The sequence below is a fragment of the Nasonia vitripennis genome, chromosome 3, assembly GCF_009193385.2.
Source record: "Nasonia vitripennis strain AsymCx chromosome 3, Nvit_psr_1.1, whole genome shotgun sequence".
Lineage (NCBI taxonomy): Eukaryota > Metazoa > Arthropoda > Insecta > Hymenoptera > Pteromalidae > Nasonia > Nasonia vitripennis.
In genome coordinates this window covers 17,643,013-17,661,572 of record NC_045759.1, presented here as the reverse complement: position 1 = coordinate 17,661,572, position 18,560 = coordinate 17,643,013, and the positions used below count along the sequence as shown (strand labels likewise).

General features: G+C 37.7%; 2 protein-coding genes across 9 annotated transcripts; both read right to left on the bottom strand.

The window, feature by feature from the left end:
* Positions 1-4,297: 4,297 nt before the first annotated feature.
* Positions 4,298-12,059, bottom strand: LOC100679893 (lipase 3). Its single transcript, XM_003424359.5, has 8 exons — positions 10,632-12,059; positions 8,208-8,406; positions 7,988-8,102; positions 7,286-7,535; positions 6,869-7,036; positions 6,688-6,772; positions 6,256-6,398; positions 4,298-5,005 (listed from the first exon to the last, which is right to left on the bottom strand). Exons 1-8 carry the CDS (start codon positions 10,824-10,826, stop codon positions 4,778-4,780), a joined length of 1,383 nt encoding a protein of 460 aa, XP_003424407.1. The 5' UTR covers positions 10,827-12,059; the 3' UTR covers positions 4,298-4,777.
* A 350-nt stretch (positions 12,060-12,409) lies between these two features.
* Positions 12,410-18,378, bottom strand: LOC100678154 (lipase 3). 8 transcript variants are annotated; one of them, XM_032598184.1, is made up of 10 exons: positions 18,169-18,378; positions 17,940-18,064; positions 17,639-17,837; positions 17,008-17,125; positions 16,674-16,920; positions 16,397-16,555; positions 16,204-16,288; positions 15,945-16,087; positions 15,712-15,850; positions 15,420-15,478 (listed from the first exon to the last, which is right to left on the bottom strand). In XM_032598184.1, the coding sequence occupies exons 3-10, from the start codon at positions 17,700-17,702 to the stop codon at positions 15,435-15,437; spliced, it is 999 nt and encodes a 332-aa protein (XP_032454075.1). In that variant the 5' UTR covers positions 17,703-17,837; positions 17,940-18,064; positions 18,169-18,378; the 3' UTR covers positions 15,420-15,434. The 8 variants fall into 8 exon arrangements, with proteins under 8 accessions (XP_032454071.1, XP_032454075.1, XP_032454076.1 ...); XM_032598185.1 differs by having other exon boundaries at positions 17,639-17,833; positions 17,940-18,118; positions 18,186-18,344; XM_032598181.1 differs by having other exon boundaries at positions 17,940-18,118; positions 18,214-18,342.
* Between the last annotated feature and the right edge of the window lie 182 nt (positions 18,379-18,560).

Sequence of the window (18,560 nt, the reverse complement as noted above, 5' to 3'; positions counted from 1 at the left end):
GCTATAGACACGGCTAAATCAATTGAGCAAAGCCTTATCAGAAAATATTGGTACAAAATCTCTGTCGCAAGTAGTTTTCAAGCACTTATAAGACGACTGCTATTATAAAAGATGTACGTATACGCACTGCTGGAATTATGTACGAAAGAAATTATGAATAGAGATTTTCTTTCATCCCGGAGAGTCTGCGTCTTCAATGCAATAGTTTATTATCACTTCACTCCTAACTTTTTCGTATTACATGATGCATCCAGTTTTAGCGATTATTTTACCGCGATAGTTATAACATGGTTAGATTAACGTCTGCACGAAGCGATTATTACAATATTATTTCGTAATTGATGGCTCGTTCAGCTTGTATTTAGCAATTCATGTATTATCAATTTCACTATAGCCGTGTTTGTAGGTAAGAAATGATAACGTCTTTAGAATTAATTCCAAGTTTTTTGCATTACGCATTTCTTCATTGATATATTCTGAAATTGAACGACACAAAGTCCAAAAGTTTAATATGTTTCCCTGGTAGAAAATTAACAAGAGAAAACCGTTAAAAAGTTAAGTTTAGTTGACCATTATTATCAAATTTGAATGTAAAATAATAAAGCAAAATGTTGCTAATATTTTATTGATGCGTGTCTATTATACCAACACAGTATTATTTTTAAGTTAAAAATTATTTTTTCCTTTTTTTCTTGCATTAAAACGTTTGCATGTTTTCTTACAAATATTTGGATTTTTCACGATTGCAAGATATTTTTCTATAATTTCTGGATTGTAACATTCATTTGACAAATTTCAAGCAAATGTTCTGTTTTATTTTGAGTTAATGTGTATATCTATGCATTTATAATGTTTAAACTCTTATTTATTTAAATTGTTAACCACAATTTAGCTAAGTGGCCCAAAACTTAGCTTATTAACCGTTAACATTACTACCGGGGTTTCTATAAAATTTATTTGTAATCGATATTTTAGACTTTTAATACCAGCCAAATTGTAATCAATATCAGACATTTAGGAGAAATTCCTGTTTGCAACGGTGCATTTAAAAGATCTCAACGGATACACCAATAATCACGCCGGTGCATAAACCGCGCACCTCAGTTAATTTGAATGTTGCACATTGCCTAATGATCACTCGCTCTATAAATGCCGCGCAGCGCTCTATAAACCCGATCGAACTATCAAAGTGTTCCTACAGTTACTACGCAACGTTCTAACAAACCCCTTGTATACACACACACACACGCGAAAGAAAAACTTTCAATTTCCGGTCCGTCGCGACAAGGTCGACGCCTCTCCTCTGTCCGTATACATTGGTCGCGCTTCGAAAGTGCAAATTTCAGGTGCTCGCGAATTATATGCCCGTAAGGTTGGTTGCTTCACTCTCCCGACGCATTTTCCGCGCGATAGCCGAGCGTTCCTTTAACGTTTCAGTAACAGCTAGGCATAGAGCTGATAATGAATAGCTCCGTTGTGTGTGTATATGGGATATCTTATAGGACGTATCTGATTTTTTTTTTGTTTCTGCCTTTTTACGGCGCTATTATAGACGAAGGATAACAGTGCAACGAGCCGTTTGCGAAACAGCGACGTTTTACTTCGATGCGTCGAATTTTTTTTTCTAATTGTTGCAGTTAAAGAAAAGTTGCAAGTCGTAGAGAGAGAGAGAGAGAGAGAGAGAGAGAGAGAGAGAGAGAGAGAGAGAGAGAGAACGTCCTGTAATTTCACGAGTGATGCTCCTTTGTGCGCTGCTTGTGAAAAGGCTTACGTAATTTATTGTTTAATTTTCTGGATTTCGTACGTAAACGAGAAAAACTCTCGTCATACTCTGAAAGTACAGCACAATTATGCCCGTAGATGGATGGCATGAAGCGCTATAAGCGTCCAGTTGGTATAAGATGCTATTTTTCACAGTGTATCAACTAAGTGATGGAGTTAGGAATTTAATTTTCTTTATTGGAAATAATTATGTGTGCAACGTATCTTCTATTACACTATGGGCTTCATTGCCGCAAAACCAAGTTGTGAGATGTATGATATGTAAATCATGGCCATTTATTATCTTTGCCTCTACAATATTTGTGAAAAATTACTGACATTTAGCAAGGGCTCCTTTTTGACATCGTATACAACTAACGCATGCTTCAAAAATTTACCGAGTTACAGTCAGATACAAATTTAAAAAATGATTGATCACATTATACAAATCACCCACATTATTTAGTCTTAAAACAATCAAGTAATATGCTAAATTATTTCATTGGACCGATTTATAAACTTTTATAAAATCAAACTAAGTATGTGTGAATATATAGCAAAATGATATTGTGCACAGGCAAGTGCTTATGCGCCACCTATCTTTGATAGCCTCAGATAGGAAAAGTCAGTTACTATGCGGTATAGCGAATTTTTTTTCTGTGCACATGCCTACAAAAAAAGAGAAGTACAAGCTCTTATCCTCATGGAATAAATTTAAAGTTTTCTCTTATCTTATTTGTTTCTGATACGTTTTACCTTGAAGTGATAATTTATGAATTGGGCAGTATTAAGCACGCGAACTCCATTGTTGGAGTATCTTCAGTATAGATAAAATATTCAGTAAAAATATTCAGTATATGTATAGAAGCAGCTGATTTCCACAAAATAAATCACGGATGAAAGGCGGGAAAATTTTTGACGTCTTTCGCATAGTGCAGATGTAATATTTGTACTTCATGTATATATACGATTAATTAAATGTATTCGTTTGTCTTTTTATCGTTAAAAAGTTCTTTAGTTGTATCATAACGTGCACACGCCCGCACGTCAAGATATAATAATCTATATCATCATTCATTTTATAAATCTATTTTTCTCGAGTTACAAGTGCTCCTGTCAGTAGAATCGATTTTGATTGAAATAAAGCCGGCTACAATACAAAATGCGACATCAAATGTATCAATGGATTACATGAAGACGAACATCGATAAAAATATGATATCGGTATCATCTAAATCGTTCGATGAACTTGGGATTTATACCTATATACCATTATTTTCTTTATGAATTGCGTGAATGCGAATGACAGCGAAGAATACAGATCAATCTATATTTCATACAGGGGGTCTTAAAACAGGTCACGCATATAAACATATTGATGTTTTTCTCTTCAAATTAAGAGATCTTCTGCTCGTGACTTTTCACCTGGGCGGTCATTTTAAAATCTCGGCTTTTATGTAAAAATTCAAAATTTACGAAATATTTAGTAAACTATGATGAATGTCATAAAAAGTACCGTGAAATTGCAGAATAAAACAGTTAAGTGGTACTTGCAAGTGTGATTTCTTTTGGATTGCGATACACGTGTAATTATTTCACAACCAGAAACTGCATCCCGCATCACCGAAGATAAAGGTTATCGTCGTGAAAATACTATATAATTTATGGGTTTGTAGCTTCATTTAAATATAAGATATTTCGAATCACTCAACCTTTGTTCCAATTAGCTGTGTTTAAAAATAACTATTCGGCATTTTAGTGATGAAAGTTTTATGACAATTATTAGAATCATCATGAATTGTATAATTATCAATATAAGCATTTTATTTCTGTAACTTAACTGATGCGTAACAATTCTTATAAAGAACATTTAAGATCGTTTTACAAAATTACTATCTAAATATACGCTATTTATCCTACCGATATGTCTACTATGTACAAATTTCACTTACGATCAACTCAACGGTACAAACCTACGCTACAGTATATTTACATGATTATGCGATATAATAATAATAATGGTTTTTCGTAGAGTCGCTCTCATAAAAAAGTCGAACAATATAACACGAAGGAAGCACGCGCCGGCACCAGACACAGGAAACGGGTTCGCCAGCGCGCAATGCAGCTCGTACGCATGTATGATGTATTAAATGGTCAGCGTGCACAGCCCCGAGAAAGAGCAAAAGAATGTATGAAGCTTGCGTACACTGCACGCGTGACTAGTGTCGTTAATCGTGAATCCCGAGGCGATGTTGTACATATGGTTTATTTACGTGTACTGGGTGAACCGCGGATCTGGCTTTTTTGTAAGGCCTTTATTCAAAGTTGTACGCTATTCAGACTGCTACCTGACGGAAAAGTAGGACTGACGATAAATTGGAATCATGTTTTTTAAATTCACGATCAAACTGTGTTTTACCGTGAAGGGCTGCAGTTTTGAACGCGTCGGTAACCAACGGTGGATAACGGAGAAATCTTATTTACTCTGAAGATACCTCGACGTGCTTCGTCTTAAAATCGGTAGCTCGTTCACATATATCATCTGTATAACTGTATTTAATGAAAAGGGACGCGAACGCGGACTAGCATCGTGCCACAATACCCTGCACATTCAAGCCCTTTTTATAATTGTTCCTGAGACAAATAATGAAAATAACGATACTGAATCTCCTCTGAATTTCTTCGATCGATCTCTGCTCAGCTTATCTTGTAAATACCTTTCTCGTCTTACACCAAAGCAAAATTAGATTCACGAATTCAATAAATCGCAATAATCATCGATTACATCTCCCGGTAATTAACTTTTTCATTACAGAGGCGTTATCTCCTTTCAGCTCGACATCGTCTTTCGAAGAAACTTGCCAATGGAAATAGTTCCTCTAGTAACAGATAAGCTGAACTTGAACTCGACAGAATTTCACGGAATTCGGGGTTGCTATTAGATAAATTAAGTAATGCCACTAAAGTACATCCGCACCGATTCACGAAAAGAGTCATTTAGGATCAATCCAATGATTCACACCGTCACGGTGGTAGGCGCCAGTTTTGCATATTCGATGGCTTGTTTGAGCGACTCCGGATACGGAGCCCGATCTTCTCTGTACATATTGAGGGTTTGCAGAACATCCGTGTAAAGTAGATCCTTCGTGTAGTTCGAGAAGAGAAAATCGAGATGGCTGAAGCGATCGTAGGCGATAGCCCGACCTTCAGCATTCGGTAGTTTTGCCATTAGCACTACAACGTCCTGAAAAAAGATTGATTTATTTATTTATTTATTAACCAGACAAAAAATTACATATTATTTACATAATAGTAAAATTCCCGCAGAGGTAAACGCAGTTACCTGTTCGCGAGGCCGGTATACTTACTAACTATAGTTCCTTATAACTAAAATAAAATCTATTTCAAGATATGTAGTACCTAACTTACACTTTAACAGTTTTACAATATGAAAGATTGATTAATAACGTTTTAATAAAATTTGTATACAGAATACATAGCAATTTATAAATACATTATCAATATTTCTTATTAATTTTATAAAAAAGAAGTTTTTTTTTTTTTTACATGTGAAACTTAACCTATTCTCTTAGTTTATAAGTATAATTCTTAGAGCTTAAAGTTTTTAGGTTATTTGGCAGATCATTATAAACTCCTATGGCTTTAATATAACTATTCTTATTACTTATAGTCTTAAGTCTCCTAGATATCTGAATGCTTTTATTCCTAGTTTTGCTTTCTGAATTTAAAAATTTAACTTTTAATGTGTTATAGTGGTATATTAGTGATTGATATGCAAATAGTTGCCCAATACTCAATGGATTATCCTGAGCAAAATTATTTTTGTTTATGATTTTCAAAATTCTGTTTTGTAGCCTTTGTAATAGATTGGTAGCAGTAGAGTAAGCACCACCCCAAGCTATTATACCATAATTTATAACACTATGAAAAAATGCATAATATATCATTTTTAAAGTTTTAATTTGCATAAATCTATTAATCTTTCTAAAAATAAATACCATATATTTCAACTTATTTATTAAATACTGTATATGATTTATCCATTTCATATTATAATCAAAAATAATTCCTAAGTACTTGGTATTTTCAACTCTTTTGATGTCTTTGACATCAATTTGTATTAAAAAATCTTTAGGTACGCTATCAGAGTAGTTCCGATAGTCATACAAACTGTTTTGTCAATGTTTAGTGATAGCTTATTTAGTGCAAGCCAGTTAGATACTTTATACAGGTAGTTAGTCATGTTTTCCTCTACTCCTGTCCAAGAACTATCCGTCGAAATAATTGCTGTATCATTCGCATATGATATTATTGAATTTGCAGGCATATTTTGCAAGAGATCATTAACATATATAATAAAAAACAGTGGACCTAAGATAGTACCTGATGTATAAGTAAAATAAGTTTTCTTTCATTTTAAGACAGAAGGAAAGAAAAAGCCAAATCTAATAGAAAATAACTGGATTTTCATACCTCTTTTGTCGTGTAAGCGTCGTTCAATCCGTAATAGAGTACGATCGGAACCGTTATCCTTTCCAAAGGATACTCTGGAGGAGTCATGTTTTTGTATCGGATGTAATTTCCTTCTGGTCCAAAATCGTACTGTCGGAATTTTCCTATAAAATCCAAAAATTTATTAATTGAATCGCAAAATTTAGTTTGATTAAGATATCATTAAAATCCGCGTAAATATTTAAACAATGAGGAAGCTACTGGAAATTATTTATCGACACAGATAAGTTATCTTGTACTTGCTTCATTAAATATACGTTACAAGGCTTATTTATAAGTTATCAGCAGAAATACTTTACGCGCATGATTTATTTCTTTCTGACGTTTCAATGATAATTGCGCGAAATGTGAAAAATATAAATATCGCATGCTATGCAAATAAGTAAACATTACCGCTTATCATAATCTGTCTGTAATGCAAAAGCGTCTCGAGCGACGATCCTTGAGGATAATGGTTTAATACTTTGGGCATCATGTCCTGCGAAGTTAAAAAAATGCATCATAACAATGAACATAATTTCGTCGTTATACTTTTGTTAATGGCGTCTCGCCGTTTACGGAACAATATACTCACGACATCGATTGCGTCAAACTGGCTGGATTTTAATAGGCCAGCCATATTCATAATTAGTCGTTGACACAGCAGCTCGATATGCGGCGTCTGGCAGAACGTCGCATACGCCCCGACCAAGCTAGGATTCCGAGGGAATATTTCATGGACTCCGAGCGTCCTGAATGTTTTCTGAAAGACGTTTTTGTTTTAAAATACTTGACTTCACATCCAAAGAGTATTTTATTAAAAATAAAATTATTTCCTCTTCACGCCATTCTCGTGCTCCGAATGACGCAATACCCCATAAAAATGCAAACCAGTCCATCACGCTTATCCTCGGCGAGAATCTCGACGATAAACGCGATTCCACTTCCAAATTCGAAACACGAATACAGAAATAAAAAAAAATTAGCAAAAATATAACATTCATATACTCACTTGTAGCTGTTTGCCGTATCTCACGGCGATGTTGCTGATGGGACCTGGTACCAGGTGTGTGAAAATAGCGATGGGGGCGAAGGAGAGCATCGTGTTGACCTTGGCATTGTATTCCGGTTTCATCGACAGCAGCACCAGGCCCACCGTCGTTCCCATCGAGTGTCCGATAAGCGACACTCGTTCCTGTCCCGTCGTTCTGAGTATGTGGTCGATAGCAGACGCCGTGTCGTACACTCCAAACTCGTGCCAGCTGCGAGGATAGAGAGGCTTTTTTTTATTTTTTGTACGTATCCTTCCGCTCGTTATTAGGATTGCTGCGTCTGTGATTAATTCGCTCGTAAACGACACTTTCCATTGATGGATGACTCTGCTGGCCGATTTTTGTTTCGTCGAGGAGTCTACGAGGAGGATCGACCTGGATATGCGCGATTGCTCATACGGGGATTGATTTTACGAGTTGAAAAACAATTAGAGGAAAACGAAAGTTGTGCTTCTTTGGATTAATAATAAGCGAGCGCGCGTATTGAAATTCATGATTGTGTGTCACCTTCTTAATTTTATTTAATCACAAAATTATGATGCACATGTACGATGCTTTGTTCATCGTTCGCGTATACTTTCACTACATTATCGACTTTCTCAATAAAACAACAATGGTAACTAAATGAAAAGAAACTTTTCACCAGTCCTCTCTCAATTTACCTGAATCGCCAAAACTTCTCCTCCTTCGGTACTATCTTCTTGTGCCTCCTGGAGTAGAAGTTGCCTCTCGTGTTCAACAGCCAGACGTCGTATCCAGCGTCGACCATCATAAAGGCTGCGTAGTTTTGAAAAAAAGAGCGCACGTGTTATCGGCTTCGAGAGACAGGCCCGAATCCAGACAGGCAAGAGAATAGAAGGGAATGAAAAAATTCAGGCATACCCAGATCTTCATCGGGGCCGCGAAGCACCCAAATGTCAGAGGCGGCGAGGAGCCCATGAATAAAGAGCACCGCAGGCTTCTTCGGGGTCACGGGAGACCTCGGACCGCCTGGCATCCGATGGACTGTCAAGATGTAGCCGTCATCCGTCGTGATGTCGTGCTCCTCGACGTGGTAGCCCGTGGATCTCACGAGATCAGTCTGAAAACGAGGCTCGACTTTAATGACGCGCACAGGGCCGTGGAAGTGTGTGGTGCATTGAGGAATTTCAAAATGATGGTATCTGTGAAGCGTTTTACGTCGTTGTTATAGTTATTGAAAGGACTACCATAGGAGCCAGGATCAAGAGTCGCAAGAAGATTATGACCTGCTTACTTTGGTCTATCTATACAAGCGTGACATCATTGATGGGCATTAACATTCAATGGCTGTTTTTAATCGCTTATTCGATTTGACAGAGAAAAAATTTAATTGCTGCATATTTAACACGTGCAGCGTCTATTTGGGTTCTTTGCCTTCACCTCCATGCATATAAACAGAACGTTCGATAACGTTTAAGAGGGTAATTAATTTTAAGCACTATGCAGCGTCATCGTTAGATTACCTTCCCTTTCTCGGGCTCTTCGAGTTGAAATTTGTAAAATGTGAAAATCATCATTTAATTTAATTAAACAAATGAATCTACGTCGACGCAGTCAAATTTTAAGGAATAATGTAAATGCTATTTTATACCCGTAGTTAATTTTTGGTCATTTTCCACCCGACTGAAAAAGTTCCTTTGATGGATCAGCATAACTTTTTCACGGCGTTTCATCTTTCATACCCGGCAATAAATGACGCATCAAGTCGGAGTAAAAAATTCGAATAATTCGTTATTGCAATGGCCTCATGAGGTTCAGAAAAAAGATTCGCGGTACAAGCCAGGCGACGATTTCGCGACTAATATAAGCTTCGGATCTATCGCAACGATGATTGCTTTACACCAAATCACATGTAAATTTATGTAAAACACAGATCAGAGAGATATTCGGGTATCAGAGGTCAGTCGCATTAAAGATACGGAAGTCTTCTAGCTACTAATAAATAAATATATAGCCAGACGTTATCGTGATTTACTCACTCGGGAACGAGAATATCATTACAGTTCATTATCTTTTCGAAAGAACCGTTTAAAAAATGAGTAAAGAAAAGAAAAGAAAAGCTCGTTCGCGAAGAAACGAATAGTGGCCGCGAGAAGCGAACATGCAAAACTAGAGCAAACTGGTAGGTAATAGCAAAAAGATAACCGCGCCATCTGACCTGCGCCGAGTTTATACACGCGTCACTTACTTTCGATTTCATAACTCGCGCCAACCGAATTTAATTGCTTCGCATATTACTTTGCCGGTCGCGCTGTTGCAAAGAACACACAGAGTTCGCGCTTCTCGATCGATACATTAGCGCAGCGTTTGTAATATTTCTATATCAAATACATATTTGATGGCCACGGATAAAGTTTAAAGAACAAATTTTCTAATAAGTAGCTCTCGAAAACGCTCGAAAGCGACTTAGCCACGGCGGCGGATCGATGAATGGACCAAGGAATTCCAGCTCACGTGCGTCACGACTCGAATCTTTTCTCATTATTTAGCGAAAAATCCCATTGACGAGTTTTCGTGCGTCTCGGGCTTAACTCTCCACGTGCACGAGCTGCTCGCGTATAATATATATATGAAAGCGGCGTCTCTTCGGTTTCGTTTTTAATTGGACCAGGATGCGCCCGGCGCGAGATGGAGATATTTCACATTTTCACTCTTAGTTTTCGTTGTCTAAAAGAGACGTCTCCATTCACTTTCGCTAAGGTGTTTCGGTCGAAAGTGGAAGATCCACTTCTTGAATATATGTTTTTAATGATTTAACTTTTACAAAACGTTGCCGGCGTTTTTGAACACAATCGCACGCGCGGTATTAATGAACGAATAGTCTTATACACACCGGCAGTTTTATTCCTTTTTTCCGCAGTCGATTTCGAGAAATTTTCGCGGTTCAAAGTTTCGACGGAAATTGTAACACTGCCTATATATGTATACACGTATCACCGGGAGTAGGTGAGAACAGCCGCGGGTTTACCGTTTTTTCGATAGTACTTGTGTAAATTATAGAGAAAAAAATCGCCACTTATAACGGTCTCGATATTTGCGCGGAGTTCCTAAAAATGCACGCATAAATATGTTCTGGTATTTTTCTTTGGAATCCGATCAGCTGGAAGTAGTACGCGTGTGTATAAGTGACTTTCCTCCACAGCCGAAATGTTCGATACGGGCCGATCTATGGGTGTAAAGTCTTTTTAAAATTGGCTATAATTACGCAAGAGAAGTGAAATGGAACCGAATCGAATATTATTCTCCGATCGAATCCGGCAACTGTTTATTTCTCTCAGTACTTACGAAAGTTTCGATTCTCCCGGGCTGCGGCAGGATCTGTTGCACTTGCTCCAACTGTCTTCGGAACAACTGCCTCTTGTCCCTCGTGACGAAAGCTCCGGTCTCGATTTCTAACCTAGTAGTCCTCGAGCCCTCGCTCTTGCAGCTTAGCGCGAACAACACCAAGAGGACCTCGGCGAACATCCCCGAGAGCCGCATCTCGACGTTGAAAATCAGACGAAGTATATCTCAAGTGCAAAACTTTGAGCTTGACTCCGCGTACTATCGTGTGAGCGTTCAGTGAACTTAGGACTGATTCATAACAATTTCCCGGTCGACTCCCGAGCGGTCGTGAATTCCTCGTGGTCCGAACGGCTGCTGACTCGCGTGTATACACGCATCCGAGAGCGCGCTGTATAGCTCGGTCCGATCGCCGGCTATCGATATATGTACTCTCCTTCCCGGCGCCGCGGCCCACACGAAAAAACAGCGCTGGCGCGCGCGCGCGCTCACTGTGCTCTATCAGAGCGCGCAGCCTTCCCGCTTTTTTCTTCTTCTTTTCTCCGTCTCTCTTGGACTAGCTTCTCCTCTTTTTTCTAGCCCCGCTTCCACCTGTGACGAAGCTCCTCGTCGTCAGTCCTGCGTCCATAGTGTCGCGCGTATACGGCTCGCCTGACCCCTTCCGTGACCCCGCGTCTTTTTTCCTTTTGCTTTTTTGCCGCTGAGCCGCTCGGTTAATGATGGGCGCTTTTCTCCGATCGACCGATCGAGCCCGCGGGGAACCGATCGACTCGGCGCGCCTGTGGACGAGAAATAAAAAAGCCGGAGGCGTATCACAATAAGAGAGTATAAGAATAAAACGAAGAGGATGTCTCACGGGGGCCAATGCGCCGAACTGCTGAACAATCGGATAATCGAATGCGATCCGATTTCCACACCGAATGTAATTTATATGTGCGATTGTTTGACCGGGAGACTCGATTTTTTTTTTAATTTAAACGATTCCGATTGGGATTTTGAAGGTGAGTCGATACAGAAGTAACGTTTTCACAACGATATGCGCGCGGACGATCGGTGATCGATTTGGATGAAGTTACCGATCTGTATGCGTTTACTTATACGCTGCGCGGCTTGATCCGATTAACGCGCGCAAACTGAGTTATTTACGCACAGAACTGAGTCCATTAAACGCTGTAACTTTCTCCGCCTTTGAGACTCGAAAGATTATCTCAAGTAGTACTACTGCTAGTACAAAGTATGAATAATTATCGAGATGAGTAGCTTCTTGAAATCTTGAACGATGTCGATAAATACTGAATTATTTGCAGAATTCTCTCTCTCTCTCTCTCTCTCTCTTCAGTACGCACTTGAATAATTCAAAGTCCAAATTCTTTTCTCCTCACACACTTTGCTCGGAAATCCCGAGCTTGAATGCTATATTTTTTTGAAAATGTTCAACAAAGGATATCACATTCCACCCTTTCCAATTCAGAAACCTGTTCAAACTCGAGCTGTCGCTATTTTCACACGCATAGGTACAATCGTACATCCTCCTAGAAATCCTCAACTATCTTCGGAATCAGGTAAGAGCGACCGCTGACGTATCAATAGCGCGACGATATCGCGATCAGCTGCCGATGTCGCCTGCAGCGCTTAGGGGGGATGAGTTTCGCGAGAGCGTTATTGTCTCGCTGCGCTGCGCTGGCGCCGGACGGAGCATCCGGGAATCCGGGTCGGGATGCCAACTGGGTTAATGGTGCGTCGCTGCTCCGCGATGTGTTGTACGCCGAGCGCGTGTACTCTTCGCGATCTTTGCTTCATCACTGTTTGTTCTCCCAAAGGAATGCCGTCTCCTTTGTGCGTCCTGTTTTTGTGCTGGTCTTCTTTTTTTTCTTCTTATTCGGTCCTCTCGCTGCTTTGTCTGCGGTGCACGAAGTCAGTGCTGAATTTCGGTCGTTATCGCGCGGATGTTAATTCGTGCGCGGCGAGTGCTGCAGGGAGCGATAAAGTTTTACGAAGATTCACTTTTTGCTGCACTGCGTGAAATGGAAGTTGAAGAACCGTAAACGTGATTGAATTTTCGTGCTTGTGTGTTACCTGTGAAGGAATGTCCTTCTGTTAAAATTGTTCGTACAGTGCCTTGACGTGTCGAATTTATTTATGCAAAAATAACAGTAACGTATCCCGTTTGACAGTTTTGATTATACTGTTACGCATGGCTAGCAAACTTTTAACACTCACGAGCTCGATCTGATGTGCTTTTGTTATTTCGTCACTGACATCATCGCAGTTTCCATTCAATAATATTCGTATTTTCTTTCAGGAAAAAAACCAGTCCACTACGTGCTACGCCTTGTGTACACAGTCTTCTCGATCGAATCATTAATATGGATAATGCCTCGAAACGTCGATGACCGCGGGAAATTCAAAAACAACTTCCCGGACTAGATCATTACCAAATATATACTCTCCACACATCTATAATACCACGTCGTATATCTCCGCCCGTCAACAAAAAAAAACAGCACATGTAATATCTAATCCACAAAATATTCCGCACTCGCTCAAAGCATCCGCGCGACTAATAAACATATGCGATCCTTGAAATTATCCGATATACCAGTTATAGCGAAACGATCGGAAGATATAGGAAGAAAAAACGACGGATCATTAAAAACATTGATCTTTCCTGGTACATATAACATCAATCTAGCGACTCGAGGAGTGAGTATATATCGCGACGTTTCCGAAGGTCAAAGTCAGACTAAGCCGCGAAAATTTTCGTGCTGCGGTCGCGCCGGCGCGACTCGTAAAACTCTCCTCGAGGAGCCCCCCGGCGGCGAGTATATAATATAAACGTAGGAGGAGCTGACCGTAGACGCCGAGAGAGGCGAAAGACAGAGGAGAGAGAGAGAGAGAGAGAGAGAGAGAGAGAGAGAGAGAGAGAAGGAGCAAAAGAGACCTCAAAGTTAGCGGTCCGCACGCCCCACGCCGTCACTGATGCCGCGAGCAACTATATACAACACACAGCCATCGGCATTCGTCTAATTTACATAATTCCTTTTGGGTGCCCGTCGCGAGCCAGCAGCTCCTCGATTCCTATATACAGATATATTGTATACAGAGTACATGTATAATACATTTATGTGTGTGCGATCGTGGTTGATTGGCATCGGCCATGCGCACATGCGCCATATAATGACACTACTGTGTGATGCATCCATTCAAGGATCAAGATTTATTTGATGGGCACAGTAGTGTGAATGGACTTTGCGACTACGAGGTATAGACGTGTACTTGTTCGACTTTACAATAGCTCGTTAAAGTTTGTACTCGCGGTTGCCTTATACAATACAATACCATATCTATGTACAAACGTTGACTGCGTTTCAGTTTTCATTTTTTGCAGAAAATTAATCAGTTGTTGGTGTCTTCGCGATGACTACTCTTCTATTTCCAACGATGTGCGTATGTGACCCATCCTTTCAAGCTCATTGTCGTGGTCCTTCACCCACGCGGACAAAGTCATGCGCATCGAGTATCATGTCACGTTCGACGTATCGACCTTCACTGCCGCCGCGAGAGCGAAATTTCGTTGCCATTGTGCTCGCGATTCTTGCTTTTGTTGATTACACTGGTATAAGCAATTTTGAAAATCCTGAAAATGTAGCCAGTAATACAATAATATTGCATGCATATACATACTTTTTGACTTTGTACGCTTCATTGCCTATCATCACCCCATTCACGATTTCTTGAGAACTCTGCCTAGAGTGAGTAACCTTATTTCTATCGGCCGTTGCTGGATTTTTTGCAGTTTCCTCGTTTTTCTTCGTAAAGAAGGCGTACGCAATACGAAACCCTAACTAGAGCTGTTCTATTGCGTTTAACAGAATGCCAAAGAATGTAACGGGACAAAAACGGAGCTCGGAGGTCTGCGACGGATGTATGTATAAGAATCTAGCGTGAAAAAACGAATTAATGTTTAAATCCGCTATCATGATCTTAAATGTATACGTATCGGATTTTTCAAACATGAAGGGCTTGAAAAATATTTTAATTTGTATAGATCACTATTTTTGATTCTTATATAAAGATAAACACGTTTCGTGCGTCAGCTGAAATCTGAAAATAAGCAAAAACTTGATCATATTCGCATTAACTCAAAAATTATACTGATACCGGATACATAAATGCCGCATTAGTAAATTATAGAAGAATATCATTACAGCAGTTCTTTTCGATAATGAATGCTTAGAAAAAATATTATGATAACAGAATTAAAGTTATAAGAATATACTAGTTGTTTTATGAAATAAAAATAACTTTGTTATAAAAATTTAATTTATATTTTACGCCAGCAACATCTTGACGTACCGGGCTGCTTGAAAAAAATTATTATTTCGACCTTGGCCACCGCAAGGCGTGAGATATAAAAAAAAATATAACAAACAGGCATCGCATCATTTCGGTCATCTACATAAATACATACGGTTAGCCAGTTGCCCGATTCTCGCACAATGTACGCTGCTCGTTTATTCGAAAAAACCGGTCATGACGCAGACCAGGATTTTTCTGCTGTCGCCGCCTTGACAGCTCGGTCGAGCGTGTGTCTTCACGCGCCAGAACAACACGAATATTTTCTGCTGTGGTTTCTGCAGTGGTTGTATATTATATGTATGCATGCAAGCAAGCACGATCGTCAATTAAGATAAGAGCAAAGAAGATCTCGTACTTTTTAAAGTTCTAGTTATTTTTTATCTGGAGCATCATTGTTGTATGTGCATCAGGATAATGATCCCGTTTTTCGAGGTTGAGTCAGCTGAGCTACAATAAATGATTTTTTAATAAGAATTCTTCAAGAGGCGCCTCTAAAAACCATAAAATTAATTTACTTATACTACTGTAGTAACAAAAAATTTTAATTTTGGGACGATATCCTTGCAGCAAAATTCTCGCAATCCATATATAACGATATAGTTTGCGAGAATTTTCGATATGAAATGATATATGGATATGTAGTAACTGCAAATAACGTTCTGTATTTGTCAAATAATAACGACCAAGATAAATATGTAACTGTAATTTTTTTAGAAAGTATTACCTATGATTTCAACCAAGCGATCATTTAACAATATTTTTAGATCGCGTGCAAATAGAAAGTCTAAATGATTAAATTTCCCATCTGGCACCGTCTCAATCGTAAGGACGTTCGGTAGCATTTTAGATAATTGAACCGCATTCTGGAAAATTCAATTTGTAAAATAGTTTTATTAATATCTATATTATTATTATTCATAATTATATTATTATGAATAATATGCATGTATGACATACTTCTGCGGGTATCAATGTATCGCCGTTACCATACAATATAGCTATTGGTGCGACGATATTACTTAAATTGTATAGTGGTGGATGTATCTGTTTGTAGATTTTAAAATTCTCAACGATTCCATAGTCAAACATTTTGAAATGGCCTGTTCAAAATAATAATAATCAGCAAAATATATTTAAAAACTTTTTAATTGTTAAAATCTCTGTATTCAAATGCAAAGTAAGGTAAGAAGTTATAAACATTCTTATAATTCAGTACCTGATTGTACAACTTGACTGTAGTGATCAACTGTATGTGCAGAGATTCCTGCAGGAAGATACTGCAGTGTATGTGCAACTAGAGACTAAAAAATAATATTTTCACATTTTTTAAAATTTTTTTACCTTACAATACAATACTCCATGTAGTATTTATTAAATTATTTTTATTTTATTCAATATCATTATCATACCGTATTTGTTTGTTCTAGATTATCACCGACGAAAAGGCTTTGCAATTTTAGGCACAATTTTTGATAAGGACTACTGTTTCCGCATATCTTTCTCCCAAATTCAACCAAAGAGTTCGTTAATGGCAAAAGTTCATAAATTTTTCCCTTTTTTATAATGTCCTAAATAAAATAGCATAAATTTATACACAATTTTAATATTTAACGTGATAATAGTTTATAAATGAAATTCGCTAGAATCAGTTCATAATATATTACAAATTTTATATCTAAACTTTACCCTGATTTTATCGGCATGGTCTAATAAAAAATTAGTTATTTCATTGGATCTATTGTGCCAAATTGCTGCCGGTGCCAAACTGATAACTAGTTTAATTTTATCATTGTATTCAGGCTTTTCGGATAAAAGGACATAACTTATTGTCGTACCCATCGAATGGCCGATGTATATGATTTGCCGTTGGTTTGTCAGTTGCAAAATATAATCAATAGCTGTTGTTATATCATATAGAGCTATTTCGTGAAAGCTATACATAAGGCAGATATCAAAATATATAGACATCCTCAATACTATTATACATATAAATGTTTTAAAATTATAATAAAAAAATTACCTATAACGCCAAAAATCTTCATCGTAGTCTGGAGAAAGACTAACATGCTTACGCGAATAAGTATTCCCACGGGTATTGCCCAACCAAACATCAAAACCCACATCAGCCAACATATAAGCTAAAAATAATTTTACAGTCAATGAATTTTGTAAATCAATATTCAAACAATAAATATTTCATTTTTTTATCGTGCAGTCGTTTTTTGTATTTTGTACATAACTCATTATTCAATTTGCACTGATAATCAAAAGACCTAACAACGTGTATAATGAGAACCTTTTTTATCTAAATTTGAACTGCAGTATACGTATGTACATAATGATTGACTCAAGAGATTTATAATGACACTTATATTTTTTACTTCAAACGTGTAACTTTATTCCAAATGAGCCAGTCACGCATAACTTTGAATACTAAGTATTATTAGGACAGTTCATAATCGCTTATATTTATATACTTTAAATATATTTATATAATACTTTAAATATATTGTAAGAAGTAAGATATATATATATATATATGTGTGTGTGTGTGTGTGTGTGTGTGTGTGTAAACAAGTGCAAATGAAATAGATTACGCGTAAAAAAGAATGGAAGGAAAGCGATAAATGAACTAATTATTCACTACTTACCTAAATCATGTGTTGGACCCATGAGAACCCACGAATCAGAAGATGCCAATAAGCCATGTTGCATAAAAACAACGGGCTTTCCTCTCGTTCCTAAATTCGATGGACTTCCAGGTATTCGATGGATGCGAATTTTGTATCCATCAATCGTTTTCACAGTATATTCCTCTGCCGGATATCCAAAGGCATTTACAAGTGCTACCTTAAGCCAAAATTTCATTTTTTAACAATAATGAATGTTAATTGAAAACAAGAAAATTCATCCAACAATAATGTTTAATTTTATAAATGCACTTTCACTCACAAAGTCAAGAGCTTTTTCGTCATTAGCTACCGGATTGAATGGTTTTCCTTTGGGCCTATTTCGGCTTCTTTCATATCTTTCTCGATCAAATATTTCGGCTGCTGATTCGATTCGCCGTAAGGAAACTTCGATGACGTATACGAGAACCAATAATAATGCAATCCGAAACTTCATGTCAACTGTGTAATAAAATATTTCCATTTATCAATACATTATAGATACTACCTACATATACTTATTGCTTGCCCAAGATATTTATTTTATGATGTTCTACAATGCTTCTTGTTGCGTATTCAGCTTTAAAGTAAAAACCAAAATATACTCCGAGTAAGAATATAACTTGTTTAGCAGTCGTTGCTACCGCTTAGATTTGCGAACATCAAATGCGAGGTTTCATAATCACATAGCGAGAATCTTGCATTGATCAAGGAGCGTCACTGATGCAGTTACACCTAATAGCATTCATTTATAGCTTAGCTTGCATACTTGAGCAACTTTACTGTTCTGTGTAAATCGTTACATGGATAAATTAAATATTTATTATAAGCATTTTCAACGTATGACTCTATTTACAATAGCTCCAGCAGTTTTGCAAATAACGGTTTAAGTTTTTTTATACGT

Excerpts from the sequence above, each read along its gene's own strand:
- LOC100679893 (XM_003424359.5), bottom strand. The coding sequence starts at position 10,826 with ATGCGGCTCTCGGGGATGTTCGCCGAGGTCCTCTTGGTGTTGTTCGCG. Across the intron at positions 7,037-7,285 it reads GATACGGCAAACAGCTACAA|AAAACATTCAGGACGCTCGG; the intron begins GTGAGTATATGA and ends AACGTCTTTCAG. Across the intron at positions 5,006-6,255 it reads ACGCTTACACGACAAAAGAG|GACGTTGTAGTGCTAATGGC; the intron begins GTATGAAAATCC and ends ATCTTTTTTCAG.
- LOC100678154 (XM_031927381.2), bottom strand. The coding sequence starts at position 18,140 with ATGGAAATATTTTATTACACAGTTGACATGAAGTTTCGGATTGCATTA. Across the intron at positions 16,921-17,007 it reads GAAGATTTTTGGCGTTATAG|CTTTCACGAAATAGCTCTAT; the intron begins GTAATTTTTTTA and ends CCTTATGTATAG. Across the intron at positions 16,289-16,396 it reads ATCTAGAACAAACAAATACG|TCTCTAGTTGCACATACACT; the intron begins GTATGATAATGA and ends ATTATTTTTTAG.